This window comes from Carcharhinus amblyrhynchos, chromosome 31 (assembly GCF_965287045.1).
Source record: "Carcharhinus amblyrhynchos chromosome 31, sCarAmb.v2.hapA, whole genome shotgun sequence".
Lineage (NCBI taxonomy): Eukaryota > Metazoa > Chordata > Chondrichthyes > Carcharhiniformes > Carcharhinidae > Carcharhinus > Carcharhinus amblyrhynchos.
This window is the reverse complement of record NC_137354.1, coordinates 8,208,797-8,234,360: the sequence shown is the minus strand read 5'-3', so window position 1 is coordinate 8,234,360 and position 25,564 is coordinate 8,208,797. Positions and strand designations below refer to the sequence as shown.

General features: G+C 47.0%; 2 protein-coding genes across 2 annotated transcripts in view; one reads left to right on the top strand and one right to left on the bottom strand.

Annotated features, from left to right (window-relative positions):
* Window positions 1-12,942, top strand: part of ndst2a (N-deacetylase/N-sulfotransferase (heparan glucosaminyl) 2a) — an 80,695-nt gene extending 67,753 nt beyond the window's left edge. The window contains exons 7-13 of the mRNA XM_080215898.1: window positions 1,166-1,262; window positions 3,674-3,797; window positions 4,640-4,814; window positions 7,012-7,182; window positions 8,563-8,672; window positions 10,476-10,578; window positions 12,522-12,942. Coding sequence (XP_080072024.1) covers window positions 1,166-1,262; window positions 3,674-3,797; window positions 4,640-4,814; window positions 7,012-7,182; window positions 8,563-8,672; window positions 10,476-10,578; window positions 12,522-12,647 — 906 coding nt within the window. The 3' untranslated portion in view covers window positions 12,648-12,942. The remainder of the gene's footprint in view (window positions 1-1,165; window positions 1,263-3,673; window positions 3,798-4,639; window positions 4,815-7,011; window positions 7,183-8,562; window positions 8,673-10,475; window positions 10,579-12,521) is intronic.
* Window positions 12,943-13,992: 1,050 nt separating this feature from the next.
* The window catches only part of zswim8 (zinc finger, SWIM-type containing 8), a 159,121-nt gene continuing 147,549 nt past the window's right edge, over window positions 13,993-25,564 (bottom strand). The window contains exons 22-26 of the mRNA XM_080215897.1: window positions 25,312-25,489; window positions 21,864-22,037; window positions 21,058-21,180; window positions 18,002-18,180; window positions 13,993-15,091 (exon numbers count right to left, since the gene is read on the bottom strand). Of these exons, the coding sequence (XP_080072023.1) occupies window positions 14,885-15,091; window positions 18,002-18,180; window positions 21,058-21,180; window positions 21,864-22,037; window positions 25,312-25,489 (861 nt within the window). The 3' untranslated portion in view covers window positions 13,993-14,884. The remainder of the gene's footprint in view (window positions 15,092-18,001; window positions 18,181-21,057; window positions 21,181-21,863; window positions 22,038-25,311; window positions 25,490-25,564) is intronic.

The following is a 25,564-nucleotide window of genomic DNA, read 5'->3' as shown; positions in this document are numbered from 1 at the left end:
AATCCCTGCAGTGCAGAAGGAAGACTTTTGTCCCAGTGAGTCTGCACCGACTCTCTGACAGTGCATCCCACCAAGCCCTGCCCCCGTAACCCCACATATTTACCCTACTAATCCCCCTAACCTGCACATCGTTGGACACTAAGGGGCAATTTACCATGGCCAGTCCCCCTAACCTGTCTATCTTTCGACACTAAGGGGCAATTTAGCATGGCCAGTCCACTCTAACCTACACACCTGCTGAATTGAATTAAATAGTCTGGGATGGGCTTGCGGAGTGGGCAGCGGACTAAAGACACCTGCATCCTGCAGATCATGTGTACAGTTCTGGTCACCCTACTATAGAAAGGATATTATTAAACTAGAAAGAGTGCAGAAAAGATTTACTAGGATGCAACCGGGACTTGACGGTTTGAGTTATAAGGAGAGGCTGGATAGACTGGGACTTTTTTCTCCCTTGGCATGTCGAAGGCTGAGGGGTGATCTTATAGAGATCTATAAAGTAATGAGGGGCACAGATCAGCTAGATAGTCAATACCTTTTCCCAAAGGTAGGGGAGTCTAAAACTAGAGGGCATAGGTTTAAGGTGAGAGGGAAGAGATACAGAAGTTTCCAGGGGAGCAATTTTTTCACACACAGGGTGGTGAATGTCTGGAACAAGCTGCCAGAGGTGGTATTAGAAGTCGGTCCAATTTTGTGTTTTAAAAAGCAGTCAGTTATATGGGTAAGGTGGGTATAGAAGGATATGGGCCAAACGCAGGCAATTGGGACTAGTTTAGGGATTAAAAAAAAGGGTGGCATGGACAAGTTGGGCCGAAGGGTCTGTTTTCATGCTGTAAACCTCTATGACTGTATGTACATCTACTGTAGCCAGTTTAGATGTGGCACAGAGGCCACTGAGATTATAATGTTTCCCATCCTGGCAGTAATTAATACTCACAAGAGCGGACAAGCTGATATTTGACAAGTTACATAGCCAGGAAGATTGTATGTAGGTTAGAGCACAATACAAAGCCTAGTTTGACCTCAGTCCAGATGTTGAAGGCACCTGTTTCAGATCTTGTGCTCAAGACTGTTGCGATTTGCAGGATGGTGATGATGTTTCTTGGATATCCACATCTCGGGAGCACAATCCTCGTGATTTACTGAGTCATATATTCTTTTTCAGAACCCGTGTGATGATAAACGACATAAAGACATCTGGTCCAAAGAGAAAACCTGTGACCGACTTCCCAAGTTCCTCATCATCGGCCCACAGAAAACCGGTAGCCTTCACTTTCAAATTTCATTCAGCTTCATAAGTTAAACTTTAAAATGGTGTCATTTTAATGTTGGCATCTGAAAGAGCCGGGAATAATAATTTTGAAAATAATCCAGGTTTTCTTAAGAGTGCTGAGCTCAGACTGATACTGGAACAGGTTGACACTCTGTGGAAAGTAGGAGCAGGAGGAGGCCATTCAGCCCTTCGAGCCTGCTCCACCATTCAATGTGATCATGGCTGATCCTCCATCTCTATGCCGTAATCCCGCTTTCTCCCCATACCTCTTGATGCATTAAAATCTTTAAAATTTATCTATCTCTTTCTCAAGTATATTCACTGATCTGGCCTCCGCAACCTTCTGTGGGAGAGAATTCCACAGGTTCATCACCCCCTGAGTGAAAGAATTTCTCCTCACCTCAGTCCTAAATGGTCTGCCTCATATCCTGATACTTTTTTTTATTCATTCATTGGCATTGCTGGCTGGGCCAACATTTATTGCCCATCCCTAATTGCCCAAGGGCAGTTGAGAGTCAGCCACGTTGCTCTGGCTCTGGAGTCACATCTAGGCCAGACCGGGTAAGGATGGCAGATTTCCTCCCCTAAAGGACATGAATGATCCAAAGATCGACAGTGGTTTCATGGTCATCAGTAGATTCTTAACTAATTCCAAATTGTTTTGAATTTGAATTCAAATTGGGCAGACCATGTGAAGGTCCGTTGACCTCGGATGGGATTTTCTGGTCTTGGGGTGAGTGCGGGCAGAAATTCCCGCCCTCTGTGTCCCCTGGTTCTAGATTCCCCACCCAAGGAAAACATCCTCCCTGAATCTGGTCTGTCCTGTCTTGTTAGAATTTTATGCATTTCAATCAAATCTAATCTCTAGAGAATACAGGCCCAGTCGAACCAATCTCTCCTCATCTCTCCAGCCCCAGTATCAGTATAATGAACATCCACTGTGCACTCCCACCATGGCAGGTTATTCACTGTGGTACTGAGAGAGTCCTGCACTATCAGTGGTACTGCTAAGATATTAAAGTAATTGTAATGCTCTTTGGAGAGAATTTGGGTGCCCTGGACAGCATTGTATGCTGAGAAAACAATCCCAGAATGAAATACTTTAATGAACATTTGGGGGATTGACGGGCTGCCCTGGTTTGCTTATGTACTGACAATTAGTGCACGTCAAAGTAATTCATTGTGACATACTTTGAGGTATTGCAAAGAGATGTTGCGGGGAGGTGATGACCTAGTGGGAATCCAGAAACTCAGCTAATATTCTTGGGATCCGGAATCCCGCCACAGCAGATGGTGGAATGTGAAAAAGTATCTGGAATTATGAATCTACTGATGACCCATGAAACCATTGTTGGAAAAACCCATCTGATTCATTCATGTCCCTTTAGGGAAGAAATCTGTCATTCTTACCTGGTCTGGCCTACATGTGACTTCAGAGCCACAGCAATATGGTTGACTCTCAACTTCCTTCTGAACAAGAGCAACCAGGGATGGGCAATAAATGCTGGCCAGCCAGTGACACCCGTGTCCCACGAATGAATAAAAGAAAGTGGGAAGGTGTTATTTATACACATTTGTTTTGTAAATTTGAATTTAATTCTAAAGTCAATTGAGGTGATGGGAGGGGTGGGGAAAATGCAGTTTGCTCCTTGAAAGTGGAGTCACAGGTGGACAGGATGGTGAAGAAGGCATTTGGCTTGCTTGGTTTCATTGGTCAGAACATTGAGTTGGAACATCTTGTTGCAGTTGTACAAGACATTGGTATGGTCACACTTGGAATACCGTGTAAAGTTCTGGTCACTCTATTATAGAAAGGATATTATTAAACTAGAAAAAGTGCAGAAAAGATTTACTAGGATGTTACCAGGACTTGATGGTTTGAGTTATAAGGAGAGGCTGAATAGACTGGGATTTTTTTTCCCTGGAGCGTAGGAGACTTAGGGGTGTACTTATAGAGGTCTATAAAATAATGAGGGGCATAGATCAGCTAGATAGTCAATATCTTGTCCCAAAGTTTGGGGAGCCTAAAACTAGAGGGCATAGGGTTAAGGTGAGAGGGGAGAGATACAAAAGGGTCTAGAGGGGCATTTTTTTCACACAGAGGGTGGTGAGTGTCTGGAACAAGCTGCCAGAGGTAGTAGTAGAGGCGGGTACAATTTTGTCTTCTTAAAAAGCATCTAGACAGTTACATGGGTAAGATGGGTATAGAGGGATATGGGCCAAATGCGGGCAATTGGGATTAACTTAGTGGTTAAAATAAGGGCAGCATGGACAAGTTGGGGCGAAGGGCCTATTTCCATGCTGTAAACCTCTATGACTCTAATATTTGGCATAGATGTTAAAAGGACGGACTTTTGAGAGTGGTGTCTGAAACATCAACATTGTCCTTGTTCTCCTCAGGTACCACAGCTTTGCACTTTTTCCTGTCCTTGCATCCTGGAGTCACGAGTAATTTCCCCAGCCCGGTCACCTATGAGGAGATTCAGTTCTTCAATGGAGCCAATTATCACAAAGGAATTGACTGGTACGAATCCTGTTACCATCAGCCTGTTCGATTCTGGTCAGTTTTATGTGCGCAAGTGTCTTGGAGGCACTGGAACTTTCTAAACTGTGTTTTCACACCAGCAAATAGTGCAAGAGCTCTGTCACAAACAGCTGTTCACGTACAGTCTGTGATCTCCGGACCCTGTCTGTGTAAGGAGCCCCTGTAAATATTGGAATGTTCCAGAAGAATAGCCGCAAGTGTTTTAACGGCGCCTGGGATCCAATAGCAGGAACCCTGCCCTCAAAATCCTTCACACTCAGGTAGACCTGGTGTCTCCAGGTGGATGTTCCTGTACCTGAACAGCTCCCAAGTTCTGAGGATTCCCTCGCTAAGCCTCCCCATCATTGCTTCCCCCTTTTTCCCACATTCCAAAGATGTGCAGGTTAGATGGTACGGGTATGATAAATTGCCTTTTGATGTTAGGGGGACTAGCAAACTAAATATGTGGGGTTACGGGGATAGGGCATGGGTGGGATTGTTGTCGGTGCAGGTTAGATGGGCTGAATGGCCTCCTTTTGCACTGTAGGGATTCTATGAAGATCTACCGTGGTTTTGGTCACCTGTCCTAATATTTCTTTGTGTGTCTTGGTGTCCAACTTTATCTGATAACTGCTTCTGTGTAGCACTTTGGGATGTTTTTCCAAATTAAAGGTGCTATAGAAATGCAAAGTCAATGTGATTGTTCTACACTCTTGGCTGCGTGTGAGAGAAAGAACCAATGTCTCACTGGGCAGGTTCCTGGACAGTAGACCCCACCCTGAGGGTGAGGGAGGTTTGGTTTATTCGTCACTCTGCTCTGAAAGCCTGGCTGCTATTTTCAGGTACATGGAGTTCTTCCCGATCCCATCAAACGCCAGCACGGATTTCATGTTTGAGAAGAGTGCCAATTACTTTGAATCGGAGGTGGTCCCCAAGAGGGCGATGGCATTGTTACCCCGAGCGAAGATCATCGCCATCCTGATCAACCCAGCGGAACGGGCCTACTCCTGGTACCAGGTTGGTGCTGCCTTCTCCACCATAAGACGTGTGGGTACTTGCCAGTGTATGGTAGACAACTGGTCCCTTTCTAGATATTTGAGTAACATCTCAAGCTCCTGTCTTGTTTCTCCATGAGCTGCTCTCCTTTCTCCCTCTGTAACTCCCGCTAATCCCAAAACTTTACCAAGGTGTCTCTCTTCCTCCAATTCTGGTCTCGTGTAAATCCCTGGTTTCCTTCATTCCATCATTGGAGAATTGCTGGAATTCCCACTCTTTTAGACCTCTCTCCATTTCTTCCTCGAGATACCCCATCTCTTTGCCACGTTTTCAGTTATCAATCATAGTATCTCCTCATGTGGTGCAGGGGCTTGTGTTTTTGGTTGATACCAGTGAATCTTGGGATGTTTTGTGTTGAAGGTGCTATATCAACGCGAGTTGTTGTTGATCCAAGTCAGCAGAGTTCTGGATTTTTTGATTTTGATTCTTGATGTATTAACATACAGTGAAAAGTATTGCTTCTCGCGCACTACACAAAGCATACCGTTCATAGAGTACATGGAGAGAAGGAAAGGAGAGGGTACAGAAGATGGTGTTACAGTCACAACTAGGGTGTAGAGAAAGATCATCTTAATACGAGGCAAGTCCATTCAAAAGTCTGATGGCAGCAAAGGAGAGTCGGTTAGTACATGACCTCAGACTTATGTATCTTTTTCCCAATGGAAGAAGGTGGAAGAGAGAATGTCCGGGGTGCCTGGCATCCTTAATTATACTGGCTGCTCCGCTGAGGCAGCGAGAAGTGTAGACAGAGTCAATGGATGGAAGGCTGGTTTGTGTGATGGACTGGGCATCATTCATGACCCTTTGTAGTTTCTTGCGGTCTTAGGCAGAGCAGGAGCCATACCAAGCTGTGATACAACCAGAAAGGATGCTTTCTATGGTGCATCTGTAAAAGTTGGCGAGAGTTGTAGCCAACATGCCAAATTTCCTTACTCTTCTGAGAAAGTAGAGGCATTAGTGGGTTTCCTTAACTATAGCGTTAGCATAGGGGGACCAGGACAGGCTGTTGGTGATCTGCACACCTAAAAACTTGAAGCTCTCGATCATTGAATTAATAAAGCATACGGAATCCTAGGCCTTATTAATAAGGAGAAGGCACCTGGTGAACTGTCCTTCCAGTGTAATGGGGAAGGTAGAAACAATAGGAGATTGGGAGCAGGTCAGCTGATTGTCAGCGTCTGTGTGAGAAATTGGAGGAGCATTTCAATCCCAACTCCCCGTGAACTGAAATTATTCTTACTGATTTACACACACACACACACACACACACACACACACACACTTTTAGCTCCGTAGCTGTTCTTTCTCCCTAGACTAAAATGTCAGCCAGAATTAAAATCATTCAGAAGTAAATATATAAACTATTGGTTGCTGTTGTGTAACCAGTGGAACATAGGAAATAGGAGTAGGATAGGCCATTCAGCCCATCAAGCTTGCTCCGCCATTCATGGCTGAACTCCGACCTCAACGCCATTTACCCACGCCATCCCCGTATCCCTTACCATCTTCCATAACTTAAAATCTATTAGTTTTCTACCTTGAACACTCAGTGACTGAGCCTCCAGCTCTCTGAAGTAGAGAACTCCAAAGATTCTTCACCCTCTGAGCGAAGAAATCCCCCCTCCTCTCAGCCTTAAATTGCCAACCTCTCATTCTCAGACTGTGTCCCCTGGTTCTAGTTCCTCCCCCCACTCCACCTCTGCCCCCCGCCCCCCCCCCCCCCCCCCCCACCCACCCACCCACCCACCCAGCCTGGGCCTACTCTCCCCAAAGGCCCAAGATACCACCCCCCATTTCTATAGAGTGCCTTTATTGTTTGAACACTTTGAATGAACTGACCCCCCCGTCTTCTAAACTCAAGAATTTCTTTCTCTTCCACATCCAGCAGGGATGAGGGATTTGCAAAGTTGAGTTATCATGAGTTTAACAGTGCAGCTTCTAAGATCAAAACCCATGTTGCCTCAGGGAGAAACAACAGGGAGACCATTCAGCCCTTTGAGTCTGTTCTGTCCTCCGGTTAGATCATGGCTGATCAGTCTCTGAGCTGCACCCCCCCACCCCGCCATGGCTTGGTAACCTTGCTTATTGGTCACTGTCTCTCGGTCGCAGTGTACGTCTGGCAGGATGTTGACCTGTTGATTTTTTTTTTTCCCCACAGCACCAGAGAGCTCACCACGATGCGGCAGCCCTGAACTACACCTTCTACCAGGTGATCACCGCCGGACCGGACTCCCCGAGAGAGCTTCGTATTCTGAAGAACCGCTGCTTGGTCCCTGGCTGGTACGCCACCCACATTGAGCGGTGGTTAACATACTACCAACCTACTCAGGTACGCCTTGCTTCCATTGTCATCCTCGGCTCAGTGGGTAGCGCTCTTGCCTCTAGAGTCAGAGTTGTTGGTTCAAATCCCACCTCAGCGACTGGTACACAATCTGAGGTGGGATTTGATCTTTCAGATCAGTTGTTAAACTGAAGCCTATCTGCACCAGTAGGCATGAAAGATCTTCATGGCACCATTTTAAAAAGAGTGGGAGGGGGGGCGTCCTCCTTTCTTGTTGTGGCCAACAATTATCTCTCCAGTAACACACAGTGAGGGTGCAAAATCCTGGAGGGGTGCTGCATTGTTGGAGGTACCAGGATAGTACGATACATAGGGAAACACTCTGCTTGTGTGATCGATGTACCAAAGATAGGAAGTGGAAAGAGCCTTCACTTTCCCTACTACCCCTGAATAATTGAAACCAAACACAGCGATGGCAATAGAGTGACTTCACACCCCAAGAGGGGCAGGCAGAATTACAGCGCCAGAGATCTCTGATCTCCAACCCACCCTCCCATCAAGTGGAATCACCCAATCTGAAGTTGGGGGGGGAGATTGATAAATTGATGTTATATTCTCCACTAAGGCCCTCTAACTGCCTTCCACTGCTCTTCCTGAGATGTGAGTCATGGCAAGTGATGAATAAATAATCACAAAATAAAGATTTGTCTACTGTTGGATGTGATTCTGCGATTGGGCAGCACTTATTGAACAATCCTGAGTGTGCTGATGGCCACACTAACAACCAAGTCAGCCAAGCTGAAGATGTGGGTCATTGGCGCTTGCTAGAAGTAACATGTCCACACGCAAGGGCTTGTAGTCTGCAAACAAAGCAAATATATTGAAAGCTTGCATCTTTTTTGAATTTCCCAGGCACATGGGGAGCCTATAACTCCCTACTGCTTTCTCCATGGCAACACCCGAGCCAATCAGAGCCAAACCAGTATATAAATTATTGGGACTGTTTGGAATTTGGTATTCTTGCATTTCCCCTGATGAGTGCAAGAGCAAAAATCTTCAGTGACCTGTCTCTTTCTGCACAGTGGCACAGCGGTTAGCACTACTGCCTCACAGTGCCAGGGACCCGGGTTCAATTCCCAGCTTGGGTCACTGTCTGTGTGGAGTTTGCACATTCTCCCCGTGTCTGTGTGGGTTTCCTCTGGATGCTGTGGTTTCGTCCCACAGTCCGGAAGACTTGCTGGTTAGGTGCATTGGCTGTGCTAAATTCTCCCTCCGTGTACCCAAACAGGTGCCAGAGTGTGGCAACTAGGGGATTTTTGCAGTAATCCCATTGCAGTGTTAATGTGAGCCAACTTGTGACACTAATAAATAAAAATTTCAATGATAAAAGAATCTTATTTAAAAGGCTTCTTTCTTCTTTCCTTCCAGCTCCTCATTGTCAATGGCTTACAGTTACGTAACAACCCTGTGGCTGTGATGGAGGGTGTGCAGAAATTCCTTGGTGTTACTCCTCATTTCAACTACACTCAGGCTCTGATGTAAGTATTTCCATCAATTCCTTTTCCATTCATTGGCTTCCATGATTCTGTCCTTTGTGTCTCTGTTCTGCCTATCAACGTATAGGAACCATTCAGCCCATCGAACCTGCTCCGCCATTCAGTAAGGTCATTGTTGCCCTGGTAACCGCTCTGACTCCACTTTCCTGCCCGCCCCCCTCCCTTGTCAATCAAAATCTGACTAACTCAGCCCTGAGTATATTCAACGACTACTGTTCTCTGCGGAAGAGAATTCCAAACAGTAATGACCCCGAGAGAAGAAATTCCTCCTGATCTCGATCGCAAATGGGAGACCCCTTATTTTGAATCTGTCCCACCGTTCTAGATCCCCCCCTGAGAGAGAACCTCCTCCCTGCATCCACCCTGATAAGCTCCCATCCCACCCACCAGGATTTTTTCAGTAAGATCCCCTGTCATTTTTCCTGGAGTATGGGCTCAATGGGACAACCCCTTCATCCCAGGAGTCAGCCTAGTCAACCCCCTTTAAACTCCAATGCTACTATAGCCCTCCTTAAGCAAGGAGACCAAAACTGTACCCAATATTCCAAATGCGATTGCATCTTGTACTGTGTATTGATTCAGTGGGTAACATTTGATTTGATTTATTATTGTCATGTATTAACATACAACGAAAAGAATTGTTTCTTGCGTGCTATACAGACAGAACATACTGTTCATACAGAAAGAAAGGAGAGAGTGCAGAATGTAGCGTTACAGTCATAGCGAGGGTGTAGAGGAAGATCAAATTGATGTAACGTAAGTCCATTCAGAAGCCTGACAGCAGCAGGGAAGAAGCTGTTCTTGAGTCGGTTGGTAAGGGACCTCAGACTTTTGTATCGTTTTCCCGATGGAAGAAGGTGGAAGAGAGAATGTTCGGGGTGCGTGGGGTCCTTAATTATGCTGGCTGCTTTGCCGAGGCAGCGGGAAGTGTAGACAGAGTCAACAGATGGGAGGCTGGTTTGCGTGATGGATTGGGCTACATTCACAATCTTTTGTAGATCCTTGCGGTCTTGGTCAGAGCAGGAACCTTACCAAATTGTGATACAACCAGAAAGGATGCTTTTTATGGTGCATCTGTAAACGTTGGTCATTTGGCACATTGAATCTGCACTGACTCTCTCAGAGCATCTTACCCAGGCCCTATCCCCATAACCCCCACATATTTACCCTAATTCCCCTAATCTTTGGGCAGTAAGGGGCAATTTAGCGTGGCTAGTCCACCTAACCTGCACACCCTTTGGACTATGGGAGGAAACTGGAGCACCCAGACAAAACCCACACAGAAATGAGAAGAAGTGCAGACTCCACACACACACACACACACACACACACACACACACACACACACACACACACACAGTGACCTAAAGCCGGAATTGAACCCGGGTCCCTGACGCTGTAAGGCAGCAGTGCTAACCACTGTGCTGCTCAGTGGTCGGGCAAGTCCAGTACATGGGGAAGGGAAGTGGCTATAAGTTTGAAATTTGAGTCAGGTTATTCAAGGGTGATGTCAGGAGAAACTCTTTTACCCAAAGGGTATTGGAAATCCGAAAGACGATTCTCTTTATTGACACGTAGACTTCTGGGCACTGCTGTGATTGAAGGCAGGGCGTGTGCAGGTGTTTACTTGGGATAGATTAGCCAAAGACTTTCCTCCATCTCGTTGAAGAAGCTGTGTGGCTCTCAGAATGTAATCTGCAGTTGTCGCGTCAGATTGTACCTTTTCTAAAGTGCGTTTTGTGGTTAAAAGGCCAGCTTCTAAGAACCACTTCTTGTCCACTCCAGGTACGACGACAACAAGAATTTCTGGTGTCAGATGGTGGAAGGTGGCAAGTCAAAGTGCTTGGGCAAAAGCAAAGGAAGAAAATATCCAGAAATGGATTCATCGGTGAGTGTGGACATCTTCAAAGCCTTGCTCATACCACCAGCAAATCATAGAAACATAGGAGGAGGCCATTCAGCCCTTTGAGCATGCTCCGCTGTTCATTACAATCATGGCTGATCGTCCAATTCAGTAGCCTAATCCTGCTTTCTCCCCATAACCTTTGATCCCATTCGCCCCAAGTGCTATATCCAGCCGCCTCTTGAATACTTTCAATGTTTTGGCATCAGCTACTTCCTGTGGTAATGAATTCCACAGGCTCAACACTCTTCGGGTGAAGGAATATCTCCTCACCTCCGTCCTAAATGGTGTCTCCCAAATTCTCAGACTGTGATTCCCTGGTTTTGGACACCCCCCCCCCCCACCCCCCACCCCGCCCCCACCATCGGGAACACCCTCCCTACATCTACCCTCTCTAGTTCTGTTGGAATTAATCATCTCCGCTGCATTGTCATTTGTGGAGAACAAAAAATTATAGCGTTGGATTCCTAAAACGTTCATCAGAGTCCCAATGTTATTAAAAACAGAACTCAGTTAATTCAGTCACATGACCTAGGACCCTGCTTCTCCTCGTTTGCCGATCCATGCCTCTACAACTTATAGCCATAAATATAGACCTGTGCTGTGCTCAATTGCTCTGTGTTTGATTATAAAAGGCTGGTAACATCTGTGCTTGCTTGATTGGTTAAGCCTGGGTGTTGACTCAGAGCTAAGTTGACAGTCAAACTTTTGGAAGCTGAAGTATGGCGTAGCCATTGTTAAAGCTCTAAGTTCCTGCACACTTTTCTGCGTTGCTGAGGAACATCCAATAAGTAGGGCAGGATTTTTCAGCCCTGCTGCACTGGTCGAGTAGCAGTGTGGAAAAATATGAGTGAGAAACGAAAACTCGTGTTTGCACCTCATGATATTTATTTATTAACTGATTTTAATATAATTTCTGAGCCCAGACTCACTTAGCTTTCCGACCTAGGCAGTGGGACCAGAGGCCATTAATGTCCCCTGGGTGGATGGGGGTGGGGGTAGGCAATGCCAGCCAGGAACCACCCACCAAGCAGCGCCAAGGGGATAGGGCCTGACAGAGGTGGTGTGGGTTGAGGCTGGCAACCGGGGCTGGGTGGGATGTTGACAGATCTTCCCTCGTCCCCAGTATATTGGAGATCAGGGCACATGCCTATCAGTCAGCAGCCAGTTTCCCAGTGAGATAGGCTCCGCCTGCTCCCCTTACTGGCGGGACTCAGATTAGGGCTTCTGTGTCACACAGGGATGTAAACTCACTTAACTTGCTGGAAAAAACAGGCAAGTTCCGACACTTAAAGAATTTTCTGAGAAAATTCTGCCCATGAACTACAGAACAGCTCCCCTTCTGCATCTCCGCCTGGGCCCAATCCTTGAGTACTTACTACCTGACTTTGTATCTTTGCAATGCACCATATTAAAAGTGTTACCTAAATGCCAGCTATTTGATGTTGATATTTAACTAGACAGTGTCTATAACATGAGCATTCAATTCATTCCTGTACTTTTTACCTTTCTGAAGATATGGGACAGTGTGGTTCTGTTTTGGGTAGCACAGTGGTTAGCGCTGCTGCTTCACAGCTACAGGGTCCTGGGTTCAATGCCCGGCTTGGGTCACTGTCTTTGTGGAGTTTGCACATTCTCCTTGTGTCTGCGTGGGTTTCCTCCCACAGTCCAAAGATGTGCGGGTTAGGTTGATTAGCTATACTAAGAAATTGCTCCTTGGTGTGCAGGTTAGAGGGATGAGTGAGTATAATGTGTAGGGATTTGGGGGGGGGGGGGGGGGGGGTTTGTGCTCGGTACAGACTTGATGGGCTGAAGGGCCTCTTTCTGCACTGTATGGTTCTATGGTTTTATCAGGTAAGGTTTTACCCAGAGAAGGGAGACTGTCTAAGACTAACCCTTGCTTTTGTTCTCTTTTCCCCCCACTTTAGTCACGGACATTCCTGACCAATTACTACAGGGAGCATAATGTTGAATTATCAAAGCAGCTAAACAAATTGGGACAGTCCCTGCCCAGTTGGCTGAGAGAGGAACTACAACACAGCAGCTGGAGCTGAAGGGTGCAGTCAGTTTTGCCATCACTCTTGGGATGCCTTCATGCCGACTCACCTCTCTTCCATTTTACCAACTCCACCTCGGGACGCAAGCCAGCGTGTTCAAGCCGGAATGGAATTTGATGCGATTCCAGGCTCCTGCAGACCCAATCCGCAAGGGGGCTCGGCCTATCAACTCAACCCGAGCTTCGAGCCGGCTTTGCAGGAAGCGGAGTGCGCTAGGATGTCAAACCCTGGTGAACACTGGAACCAGTGTTGGTGGCCGCCTTGGACCTTCCTCTCCCTCCCCCCCCCCCCCCCCCACAAACACTGGAAACCTCCTTCAAGAAACTACCCCTCCCAATCCTCGTCGTGTTGACGTGTATCTTCAAGTGTCAAACCGTGGAATGATCATTACATCAGCTGCTTCTACAATGGTAGTGTCCTGTCCACTAATACATTGACATTGCGGGATGTCCCTGCACTGTTGGTTAACACTGCTGTACACCAGGAACTAATCATGTGCATACCAATTAATTACTAAACGTGTACATAATTCCCTCCCCCCCAAACCCCGGCAATAATTTTCAGCTACAACCCAGAGAAATGGGCATGTGTGCCCTGATGACAGAACAGGGGACACCCCACCCCTCCCCCCTCCCTGGCCTCGTTCCTCATAGTTACCTCAAATTGTTTCCTCCCCCCAAACCCCGCACCCTTTGTACGTCATTGGGAAAAAAAAACGACATTTGAGAAATGTGCAACTTTTCATTCTTAAGAAAAAGAGATAATCTGCGTTGGTGTGAAAAATGTCACCTTGCTTACGTGTGGGCTGTTAAAGAGTTACTTAGGGGCAAAACTACCCCACAGTTTTTAAGTGAGCTGAAGTGAGGGTCTCAGTGTCAGAAAGCATTCCCCCTCTGCCCCCACCCCCCCTCACCTTACCTTATCTTCGATCGCTCCACCTCACAGTACGTTTCACCTATTGTGTCATTCACATTGAATGATGTTATTGGAGAATTTTACTCTCAAAAGGCTGAACATATTTTCTGAGACGTGACCTATACAGTGGATTGAGTTCTTTTTCCCTTTTGTTTTTCTCCTGTGTAAATTTTGTGGTTGGTGTGATGATGATGTACTTTGCAAAGGCCTTAAAAACAAACCTCTTCTCCATGACACCCCCCCCCCCGGCAAAATGACAATGTACGCAAACTATCCAACCTAATCTGAAGTACCTGGACTTCCTCACTCAACTGTGAAGTGAAGCCAAAATCACTTTACCTTTCCTTCTGCCAGTAACTGCAACGTAAGCATCTCCATCCCAAAAAAAACCAAGCATTTAATATAGGGCCTTTTACAAGCAGAGTACTGCGTTTTTTTTGTGTACTTTAATCAAAAATAATTGTGTATGTATTCAACACAGCACAGAATGGTTGGATAATAAAGTTTTTTTTTGTCAACAGAACTACCCACACAAAACATTCATGCAAGTTTTCCTAGCACAGACAGCATCAGTACTACCTGTGTGGCAGGGTTGGGGGCGGGTAAACAAGGGTGGGGAGGGGGAAATCAAACGCAAGAACGGGATTTTAAAATATTAACATTACGGGGAGGAAGACAGAGAACGCACAGGGAAGGAACAGGAAAGGGGAGGGAGTCAGTGCAGAAAGCTACAGAAGCCGATCCGTAACACTGAAAAATGTGTCAAAGCTTTTAACTATCCCAGTGGCACTGGAATCTGAATATATAATTCTTTTAAACAATTGAAAACCTTTTTTTTTCTGAAAAAACATTAATATTGAGGAAACGAAGGCCAAAAAAAAGAGAAATTCTGATAAATAAAAGCCACAGCGTGGGTGGACCTCCCCGCCACAGCTAGGTCACTGTCCCATCACGGGGCTCAGTTATCCACTGACCCAGTTGTAGCACACTCGTTTCGTTATAAACACACACTTGAAGACATGTACATGAATAATAACTACCTCATACAAAAGTTTCTTTTTGTGTGTGTTGGAGGAGGGAGGGAGGGAACTGAAGGAAGAAAGGGAGGAAGATTGTCTTGTGAACTGTCACCAGGTTTCACAAACAGACAACCCCTCTTCCCCCACCCCCCGAAAAAAAAACCCATTGTGGCTTCGACATTTAAAACCTTATTTTTTTAAAGAAGGAATGTAGCAGTAAAGAGTACAGGAAGAGTGGTTTAAAAAGAGGAGGGGGCAGGGAGATAATATTAAACCTAAATCCGCACGAACTAACAGACATCAAGGGGAAAAGGTCGCCATTTCCAATGAGATTCTTTGCCACAAGTCCTTCGTTTGACCCTTTGCACGTTTTAAATTCTGAAGTATCTCGTTGAACTGCATCATTCCCACTGGCGTTAAGCAGAAGGCGCTGCGTGCACTCCGGATGATGTTTACAAAATCGTCATAGTCTGCTGGTGCAATGTGGTACAGTCTGTACTGGATGCACTGCGGAGGGAGGAGAGAGATAGGCAGAGGTTCTTGAAAAAGGCCACAGGCAAAACACAGCAACAAATACCAGGCAGTCAACTTGGAAAGCAACGCAACTTAATCGTCCAAGAGGCAACCATTTTGCCTTTGACAGGAGCTGTGCTCATGGTACAAGAGGCAGCCATCTTGTCTTGTAGCATGAGCACAGCTCCTGTCGGAGGCAAGATGGCTGCCTCTTGTACCATTAACACATCTCGTGTCAAAAAGACAAACGGCTCCTGTCAAAGAGACAAAATGACTGCCTCTTGTACCATTAGCACAGCTCCTGTCCAAGAGGCAGTCGTTTTGTCTCTTTGACAGGAGCCGTGTCAATGGTGCAGGAGGCAGCCGTTTGTCTTTCTGACACGAGATGTGTTAATGGTACAAGAGGCAGCCATCTTGCCTCCGACAGGAGCTGTGCTCATGGTACCAGAGGCAGCCATCTTGTCTCTTTGACAGGAGCAATCGCATTAGTCTTGATATTTTCCTACTGCCCTTCAAAGTTTTCCTTTCCAAATATTTAACCAATTTGCTCTGGAAACTCACTATTGAATCTGCTTCCACTACCCCCTGCATTCCATATTATAACAAGTTGCGTAAAACAATTTCTGTTCACCTCTTTTGCCAGTTAACTTCCCTGAACTATCAGGAATGGAAATAAAATAAGCAGTCTGTTTAGGCATTAAAAATACTCATTATCCTAGAATTTGAATGGACATTGGCTAAAGCTGAAGAAAATACATATGAGAGATTGGGATTAGGCCATTTGGCCCGTATTGTCTGCTTCAGCATTCAATACAATCTTGGTTCATCACCCTCCCAACCTGTATAGTACAAACAAGGTCATTAATAAACTTTTTCCCATTTGTAAAATTCACATCGAAGTAGTTACTGACAAAAGAACAAGTAAAATGCCACCTTATAGAATCATAGAAACCCTTACAGTGCAGGATGAGCCAACACCGACAACAATTCCACCCAGACCCTATCCCCATAACTCCATGGATTTACCCTGCTACAAAGGGTGCAAGTTTACATGACCAATCCACCTAACCCGCACATCTTTGGAGTGTGGGAGGAAACCGGAGCACCCGGAGGAAATCCACAAAGACACGAGGAGAATGTGCAAACACCACACAGAGTGACCCAACCTGGGAATCGAACGCGGGTTCCTGGCGCTGCGAGGCAGCAGTGCTAACCCCTGTGCCACCCCAACAATGGCCAAATAAGACGGATTCCTTTTTGAGAGTATTTTTCATATTTCTTCCCCCCTCAAGCACAGAAAATGCCTGCAATATAATGAAGTATTTGCTATTCATCACAACTCACTGGTTGCAGTAATGGAACTAGTCAAATTTCAATTAAATTATACAGGAATTCAGATACGGTTCTGGAGATCATAGGAGCAGCAGCAGCAGACTGGGTTTTGTAGACAAGTACAGAAACTGCAGTGGGATAGACAGAATTTAAATTTCTGTGCAAAATCTCAGCTGCTGGTCGCAGCTTCCATTGTTTGCGAATCTGCCAATTTCTGCAAGTCCAGATTTGTTCATTTGCAAGTGAAACCCAAAGCCACAATTACTCATTGTAACACTTTCCCGGTCCCACTGTGGTCAATTACACTGTACCCAGGGGCGGGACGGTGGTTAGCACTGCTGCCTCGCAGCACCAGAGATCTGGGTTCGATTCCCGGCTTGGGTCACACTCTGTGCGGAGACTGCACATTCTCCCCATGTCTGCGTGGGTTTCCTCCAGGGGCCCTGGTTTCCCCCTCAGTCCGAAAGACGTGCTGGTTAGGGTGCATTGGCCATGCTAAATTCTCCCTCAGTGTAACCCGAACAGGAGTGTGGCGACTAGCGGATTTTCACAGTGACTTCATTGCAGTGTTAATGTAAGCCTACTTGTGACACTAATAAATAAACTTTAAAAACTGATCAAGAACATTGGCTTCAACAAGCAATACAATGGAAAACTCTAGAACGTCCAGGATATGTTTTTAAGACTGATGCACATTTATCCACAAAACCGTCCACTGTCACATCTTTGTGCGTCAGCTTGCTCTATTAACGGCTGTGTCCACACTTCTAAAATGGGCAGGGAGAAACAGCCTCTGTAAACTGGCCACGCTGTGCCTGCCTTGCCATTGGTGTGCCTCTAGAATATCATTAGCTTGGCAGTTGGAATTCAGAAATAGTCCCGGTACCCCAGCCTGCCCCACTTCCCAAACAACTTCAACATTTCCCTCAGATTGTAAGAAAGAGGAACAGGAGTGGGCCCATCAGCCAGCAAGGTCACAGCTGATCTGATTGTGGCACCCAGAGGAAACCCACGCAGACACGGGGAGAACGTGCAAACTCCACCTAGACAGTCACCCAAGGCTGGAATTGAACCCAGATCCCTGGCGCTGAGGCTAACCAATACTTAAAGCTGCGTGGATGGGGTGCCGACCAAGCAGACTGCTTTATCCTCCCACACTACCGAAAATTACACTTAGTCTCAACATCCCTAGTGCAATTTTTTTTATTTATTAGTATCGTAGATAGGCTTACGTTAACACTGAAATGAAGTTACTGTGAAAATTCCCTAGTTGCCACACTCTGGCGCCTGTTCAGGTACAGTGAGGGAGAATTTAGCACGGCCAGTGCACCTAACCAGCACACCTTTCGGATTGCAGGAGGCAACAGGAGCACCTGGAGGAAACCCACGCAGACACGGGGAGAATGTGCAAAACTCCGCAGAGACAGTGACCCAAGCCGGGAATTGAACCCGGGTCCCTGGCGCTGTGAGGCAGCAGTGCTAACCACTGCGCCGACTTCACCATAGCAATTTGCCAAGCAAAATGCGTATTTCTACATGAAAGGTTACTCATTCGGTTAGTATTAATTTTACCTGCATATATGCTTGCTGGCATCTCTGAACAAGCTGGTGGAACGCAGGGGTTCGAAGGTGAGCATGGACATGAGCAGGATTAAGGCGTTGGAGGGCCTCCATGATTATCTCCTGTAGTACAAACGGACTCAGCACTCCTTTGGCCGCACCCATGCAGAACTGGTAGACATAGTTCACACCTGGTGACATAAGAGACAAAAGAACACATCTCAGGAATGCTGAATTGGCAGTCCAGGCATACGCTGCTACGACAAAGGAGGGTTAAGATGAACCTCAGTTGGCTGGACGGCTGGTTTGTGATGCTGAGCGATGCCACCGCCGCGAGTTCAATTCCCCCACAGGCTGAGGTTTTTCCCAACCTTGCCCCTCGCCCGAGGTGTGGTGACCCTCAGGTTAAATAACCACCAGCCAGCTCTCCCTCTCGAAGGGGTGGGGCACAGTAAGAAGTCTCACAACATTCCAACAGGTTCATCTAGAATCACGAGCTTTCGGAGTGCCGCTCCTTCATCAAGTCCTACTTGAGGAAGGAAAGCTCGTGATTCCAAATAACCCTGTTGGTCTTTAACCTGTTGTCCAATGCCGACATTACCACATCGAAGGGCAGAGCAGCCGACGGTCATCCAGGCCTATGGCGACTTTAGAATGATGCTCAGTTGCCAACTCTAGCTCGGCAATGTCCTTAAACATTTTATCAGCTTAAAAACTTTCCAATATCGCACTCAATAAACTTAGCGTTACACCCAATGGCATATAGCCAGTCTGTGGGATTTATTAAAAGTCATCTTTATTAAATACAATGGAACTTGCAAAACAATGGATCAACAGGACTAATTCACCAGGTCTATTCTCCCAGTTTCCCGTTGCTCCCATGTTGATGGCCCACCCCTCACCCAGAACTCACTCTTAGAATCACCCACTCACAACTGTTCTTCAAAATACTTTTGTCACCGAGGATTTTGTTTTTCTCTTGCTCCTTCCTGGGTGGAAAGCTTCCAAATCTGTCCCCCACCTCAATGTCCTTCTGTAACCAGTTCAAAACTCTGAATCAGACAGCAGAGGGGAGGGGGGTGGGGTGGGGAGGCCATTCAGCCCGTCTTTCTATGCTGGCTCTTCAAGAGACCATTCCAATGAGTCCCACTCCCCTTTTCCACCCCCCCCCCGTAAATCTCTCTCTTGCAGTCAGAGTGTGAGAGGTGGCTCAGTGTAGGAGATGCTACACCCTTCTCCAGCCTGCGACAAACATCAATCAACTTGGCTCAATCTCGCCTGCAGTGACGGGCTGAGTGACAAGTTAACTGTGGGGAGGGGGGTGGGGGGAACAGGGGTGTATGATGCCCAGCCCACTCATCTCAACATCAGCCAGCTGAAGAAACCTAGGTCAGTATTTTACCACCCTGCCTGCCACAGGAATCGGAGCGGGCGAGGGGTGGACAATTAATCCGTTGACCTCGAGTGGGGTTATATGGTTTCAGGACAAGCGAAGCTGTAAAATCCCACCTCCTAGACTTGAACAGAGAGATTGAGGGGGCTGGGTGAGTGGACGGAAAGGAGTTAAATTTACCCAATTTTTTTTATTCATTCATGGGACACGGGCTTTGCTAGCTGGGCCAGCATTTATTGCCCATCCCTAGTTGCCCTTGGAGGGCGATTGAGAGTCAACCACATTGCCGTGGCTCTGGAGTCACACGTAGACAGACCAGGTAAGGATGGCAGATTTCCCTCCCTAAATGATATTAATGAACCAGATGGGTTTTTCCAATGGTTTCATGGTCATCAGTAGATTCTTAATTCCAGATTTTTTTTATTGAATTCAAATTCCACCATCTGCTGTGGCGGGATTCGAACCCAGGTCCCCAGAACATTAGCCGAGTTTCTGTATTAATAGTCTACTGATAGTACCACTCGGTCATTGCCTCCGCTTACAATATAGATCTTCACGGGGAGGGACGCAACGTGTGAGCAATGGTGTTTGAGTAGAGGGTCAGGCTGAAGTCTGAGGATACTGATTCATAGCCATGTGTCAACAAGCCTCGATAAAACCCATCACAGCCCCAACCTATCCTCCTGAGCCTGGGAATTATTCTTCAATAAACACTGAATAGCAAAGTATTTACACCACTCAAAACCATTCAGACCAGGCAAAGCTATGCCGGTTTTGTTTTTAAACTGAGCAAGTTAGTACAATCCTATTTTCTACCAGATTAACTAGTCTGGGCCCCTAAGGATAATAATCAGGACCATTTACATGTTTGACACAATCCCAACCTGAGTTAGTTGGTACGGCTCACGCTGTGATGATAAGGTGGTGGGTTCTGGCCCTCAGCATCTTATTGAGATTGCTACTTAGCAGAGTGGAAGGGAGTGTTGCTTTGTCACAGGCTCTCTCTTTAGAGGAAACATTAAACACCAACTACAAGAGAGCATATGGATAATATTGGAACAGTTTAGGTTAGAGGGTCATTAGATTGGTTCCACTGGTCAGTGTAACATTGAGGGCCGAAGGGCCTGTACTGCGCTGTAATGTTCTATGTTCTAGCATAGGTTTAAGGTTGAGACGGGTTAAGTTTTAGGGGAGGCGTGTGGGGAAGGTTTTCCACACAGAGGGTAGTGGGTGCCCGGAGCGCACCGAGGATGGTGGGTGCCCAGAACGCACTGCCTTTGGAGGTGGTGGAAGCAGGCACTTTAGCAACGTTCAAGGTGCATCTTGACAGACACATGAACACGAGGAGAACAGAGGGGTAGAAACCGTGTGTCCGTGTGGGCTTGGTGGGCTGAAGGGCCTGTTCCTGTGTTCTTTAAGTTGATGGTAAACGGGTGAGACACTTCCTCAAGTGAATACAAAGATTTCCTCCGTCATATATTTTTCAGAACGAGGATAATGGTGCTTTCCTCGTTGGCCAATAATTAACCCCAGCAGCAGCAGAACAGATTAACTGGCTGTTCAGACTGGGTTCATTTTATCTTTATGCTCTCGAGCCCTAGGTTCTGTCGTTGCGTGTGCATGTTCCAACTCACAGTGCGTGTCCCAACCTGTTTGTTTCAAAGGTTGTCCTTACCCAACCTCGTGGCTAATCCTAACAACCACTTCACATCCTCTGTGTAAGGCGGACTCCTCGAGAAGTAATTATTTGGGTGATCGTTGTGAGCTCTTCTTCCCAGCATTTCCAAAGCCAGCATCCCTGTAACGAACAAAGACAGCCTCAAAACCAGCGCAGGACTATTAAACCTTCATAGAATCATGGTGCCTCTACAGTGCAGGAGGCGGCCATTGGGTGGTACGGTAGCACAGTGGTTAGCATTGCTGCTTCACAGCGCCAGGCATCTGGGTTCAATTCCCGGCCTGGGTCACTGCCCATGTGGGGTTCGCACGTTCTCCCCATGTCTGCATGGGTTTTCTCCAGGTGCTCCAGTTTCCTCCCACATTCCAAAAATGTGCAGGTTAGGTGGATTGGCCATGCTAAAAAAATTGCCCCTCGGTGTCAGGGGGATTAGCAGGGTAAATATGTTGGGTTACGGGGATAGGACTGGGTGGGACTGTGGTCGGTGCAGACTCGATGGGCCAAATGGCCTCCTTCTGTACTGTAGGGATTCTACTCTTTCCTTTGACGGAGTGCAACAAAGATTCACCAGATTTGACTCCTGAGATGAGAGGAATGTCTGTCATCGCTGCACTGGATGATATTTATCCCACAATCAACATCACTGAAATTGGTGTATCGCTACATCGCCTGCCACCTTCCCTACATCACAACAGGGACGGCACTTCATTAGCTGCAGAACGCAACATCTCAGGGGTTGTGAAAGGCCTCCGTTCTCTTGTTAGTCTTTGCGTAACGTCAGATTATTTGCAAAGTGGACTTACCAACCCTGTAAGCTGAATGCAGGTAGTGCAGTCCCTGTGGACTGACAGGCTGCGAGTGCTGTTCATCTTCTGTAGGGAAGGTCGGAGCTACAATCGAGGGGCCTTGTGTCGTTAGGCTTGGCATTGATGCTCCTTGAACAGCCTGAAAAGTGGTTCCAGCCTGCACACTAGCAACTGGAGAGGGAGACAGAGCGGGACACAATGTCAACCATCATATTCAATATATAACCAGGTATAATGCTACAATAACTCAAAACCGCAACTAGATTAAATGCAACACATTTATTTCTTGAGTATTGTTCAAAAAAGTTACACGCCGTCGAAGCTTTTCATCTTGCACTCATCAGGACAAATTTGCAAGAATACCAAATCTCAAAGGCAACAACAAGTAACATTACATGAGAAGAGAGTGTTGATGGGTTGGCAAGCGAATGCTGATAGGTGGAGGGGTGCCATGGAGAATGCACTAGGGGACAGTTATCTGCCAAGCTTTTGTTTAAATTCAAAGCAGGCAGGTCAACTCCAATTGGTCAAAGCATTTCCATGCAGAACGAGCCAGGGAACTACTGACCCTAAAGCTTTTTGGTTGAGAAAGTGCAACACATAAACAAGAGGCGGGATTCTCCAGCCGTTCCTGCCAGCGGGATTCACTGGTCCTGATGCAGTGAACGGAGCAAAGGACAGGGCCCTGTGCGCGACTGTTTGCAGCTTCTAGCATGCGTACATGAGCCACACAGTGATCCCAACTGATAATCTTAAACTGGTTGCCAGTGTGATTATTAACACAGTCAGGATTGTTCACTAAGTGCTGTCCAATCCAAAGCTCCAACAAAGTGGTCTCTTATTTTTCCAAGCAATACATTTCACACTTTTATCAGTTCAGCTCTTCATAAATAGCATGGGAGTAACTAAAAGCCCAGACAAACCATTCACTGTCTTACTCTCTCCAAGTGGTTGGTAGGTGTGATCAGACCTTAGCTCCAAGAATAGCATGGCGGATTTTCCACCCGGGATCCCAGGGAAAAATTACACCCAAAATGCCCAATTCTCGAGACAAAATTCTCACTGAACCTGTGGAATGGAATCATTGGGGAGCCACCATAATAGAACATAAAGTGTCCCTTAACAGTTCTTAGTAACACAAGTAGGCTTACATTAACACTGCAATGAAGTTACTGTCAAAATCCCTTAGTCGCTACCTGTTCGGGTACACTGAGGGAGAATTCAGCACGGCCAATGCACGTAACCAGAGACAGCCTAACACAGTTTTATTAAAACAACGGAATATGGGGGTCTGTCACCAAAAAAAATCAAACTTTTTTTTAAGAGAGGCTACAAAAAACCAGATACAAAAAAAACCAAAAAAGGTCAAAAGGTGAACTTTTCGATAGTTCTGATTAGTGTACAGTTTCTTGGTAAATTTAATTCTTCTGATACGGATGGATTTTTCACCACATGCACAGTATTCCAGAGGCAGCTGGATACAGCACTTGGGGCGAATGGGATCAAAGGTTATGGGGAGAAAGCAGGATGCGGCTGTGAGAGTTAGACTCCATCCTTCACAATGCCTGACGTTAACAGCTTAAACATGAAGTCTTGTGCTCAGCTGGGTTTATCCAATGGGGAGTGAGCCACATGGATTAGGAACTTGGTCTGTGTCCCACGGCCCACCTCAGCCAGTGAACCTGCCAGGCCCAGAAAACAACAATAAGGTGGGGCCTAAGTCAGCAGAGTTAACCTTAAGCTTATTTGTTAGTCACAAGTAGGCTTACATTAACACTGCAATGAAGTCACTGTGAGAATCCCCGAGCCAGGCCTGAGGGATCCTCTGGTTCACCCAGCATGCCTTGTAATTCTACACATAGTCACGCCAGTTAACGTTGACCAGCTTAGCATGGTTAAGCACGACTAGGGGGCACAGCCTCAAGATAAAGGGGAGGCGGTTTAGAACGGAGTTGAGGAGGAACTTCTTCACTCAAAGGGTGGTGAATCTCTGGAATTCTCTGCCCGTTGAAGTGGTGGAGGCTGCCTCGCTAAATATTTTTAAGAAGCGGGTTGATGGGTTTTTGATAAGAGAGGGGATTAAGGGTTATGGGGAGAGGGCGGGAAAGTGGAACTGAGCCACGACAGATCAGCCATGATCTTATTGAATGGCGGGGCAGGCTCGAAGGGCCAGATGGCCTACTCCTGCTCCTATTTCTTATGTTCTTATGTTCTTATTCTTATGTTTAAATGTAATTGTGCACAGACAGAAATATCTTAAAATGAAGTCTTTGCATAGACTGAAGAAGATAGGGCTACAGGATCCCTCATCACCACACTCCGGAGTCTGTCCGGGTACACTGAGGGAGAATTTAGCACAGCCAACGCACCTAACCAGCCCGTCTTTCGGACTGCGGGAGGAAACCGGAGCACTCGGAGGAAACCCACGCAGGCACAGGGAGAACGCGCAGACTCCGCACAGGCAGTGACCCGAGCCGGGAATCGAACCCGGGTCCCTGGCGCTGTGAGGCAGCAGCGCTAACCCACTGTGTAGCCCATTACTCAGTGACTCCCTGCTGGATATGGGTGACAGGCAGGGAAAGGATAACTAAGGGTGCCCTGGGCAGCTGAGGGTCACAACTGAAGAATGGCCAATCGGGTAAGGCGAGTGAGAGGGAGCAGTGCCTTCAGAAGCATGGGGGACGTTTGGGGGGGGGGACAGGGGGTAAATTGGTGAAAACTGCCAATTATTTAACAAAAAGCACTCAAACCTCGGGCCAATATAAAATACCACAGAAGCTGACATCTGAGATTAAAAACAAAACGCTGGAAATATTTAACGAGTCAGACATTCCCTGTGGGAGTGAGGGGTGAGGGGGGAGTGAGGGGGGTGAGGGAGGAGTGAGGGGGGTGAGGGGGGAGGGAGGGGGGAGTTGCTGTGAACCAAAGTCAATGTTTGGGGCTTAAACTTAATTTAATTCCATTTTTTCCCCCAATTGTCTCACCCCGAAGCAATTGAAACAATGTCATTTTCTTTAAGCTAACCAAAACATTATCAGCTGCAAAGCTTTGTGAATTTACAGATTACTTCCTCGCCCCTCCGTCCGAACCTGGGGGCTGGTGCAGGGCCGCGTACACCAGGTTTGGTGGAGTGAGTGGGAAGCTGAAAGCTGACGGCGATTCCAAACTCAGGCAGCAGAGGGGGCACTTGCCACAAGAGGGAGATGCATCAACGCGTGCTTTGTTAGCACAAGTGCCCTCCACGTCTGTCTGCACTGCTGACCAACGCTCACTCACTTAAGACCAACAACAAAGGTGAACGGCGGTGAGGGGAGCGGGAGAGGTGTTGCGTGGGGAACCAGCATGGCCGCAACACCCCTCCCCGACACCCGCAGGAGTACGCATCTTAAAAAGTACACTATTTTAATGCCTGCATCCAGCCAAACAATGGAAAGATCGCACCTACCTGCTACGGTCGACGCCAGGGGCAGGTTGGGGTCGGACTGGTAGGGGTGCACCGCCATTGGCGTCATGGAGGGCACGGGAACCCCCGCGAAGGTCACCGGTGGAGCAGCCATGGCTGGATGGGTGGTGGTTGCAACTGTATAAGGGTATTGAGCTCCAATAAATGCCGGGTGCATACCCTAAACAGATTACAGACCAGTAAATAATCGCACATCATCATTTCCTGTCGCCCACGATTCGCGGCTAGCAACTTT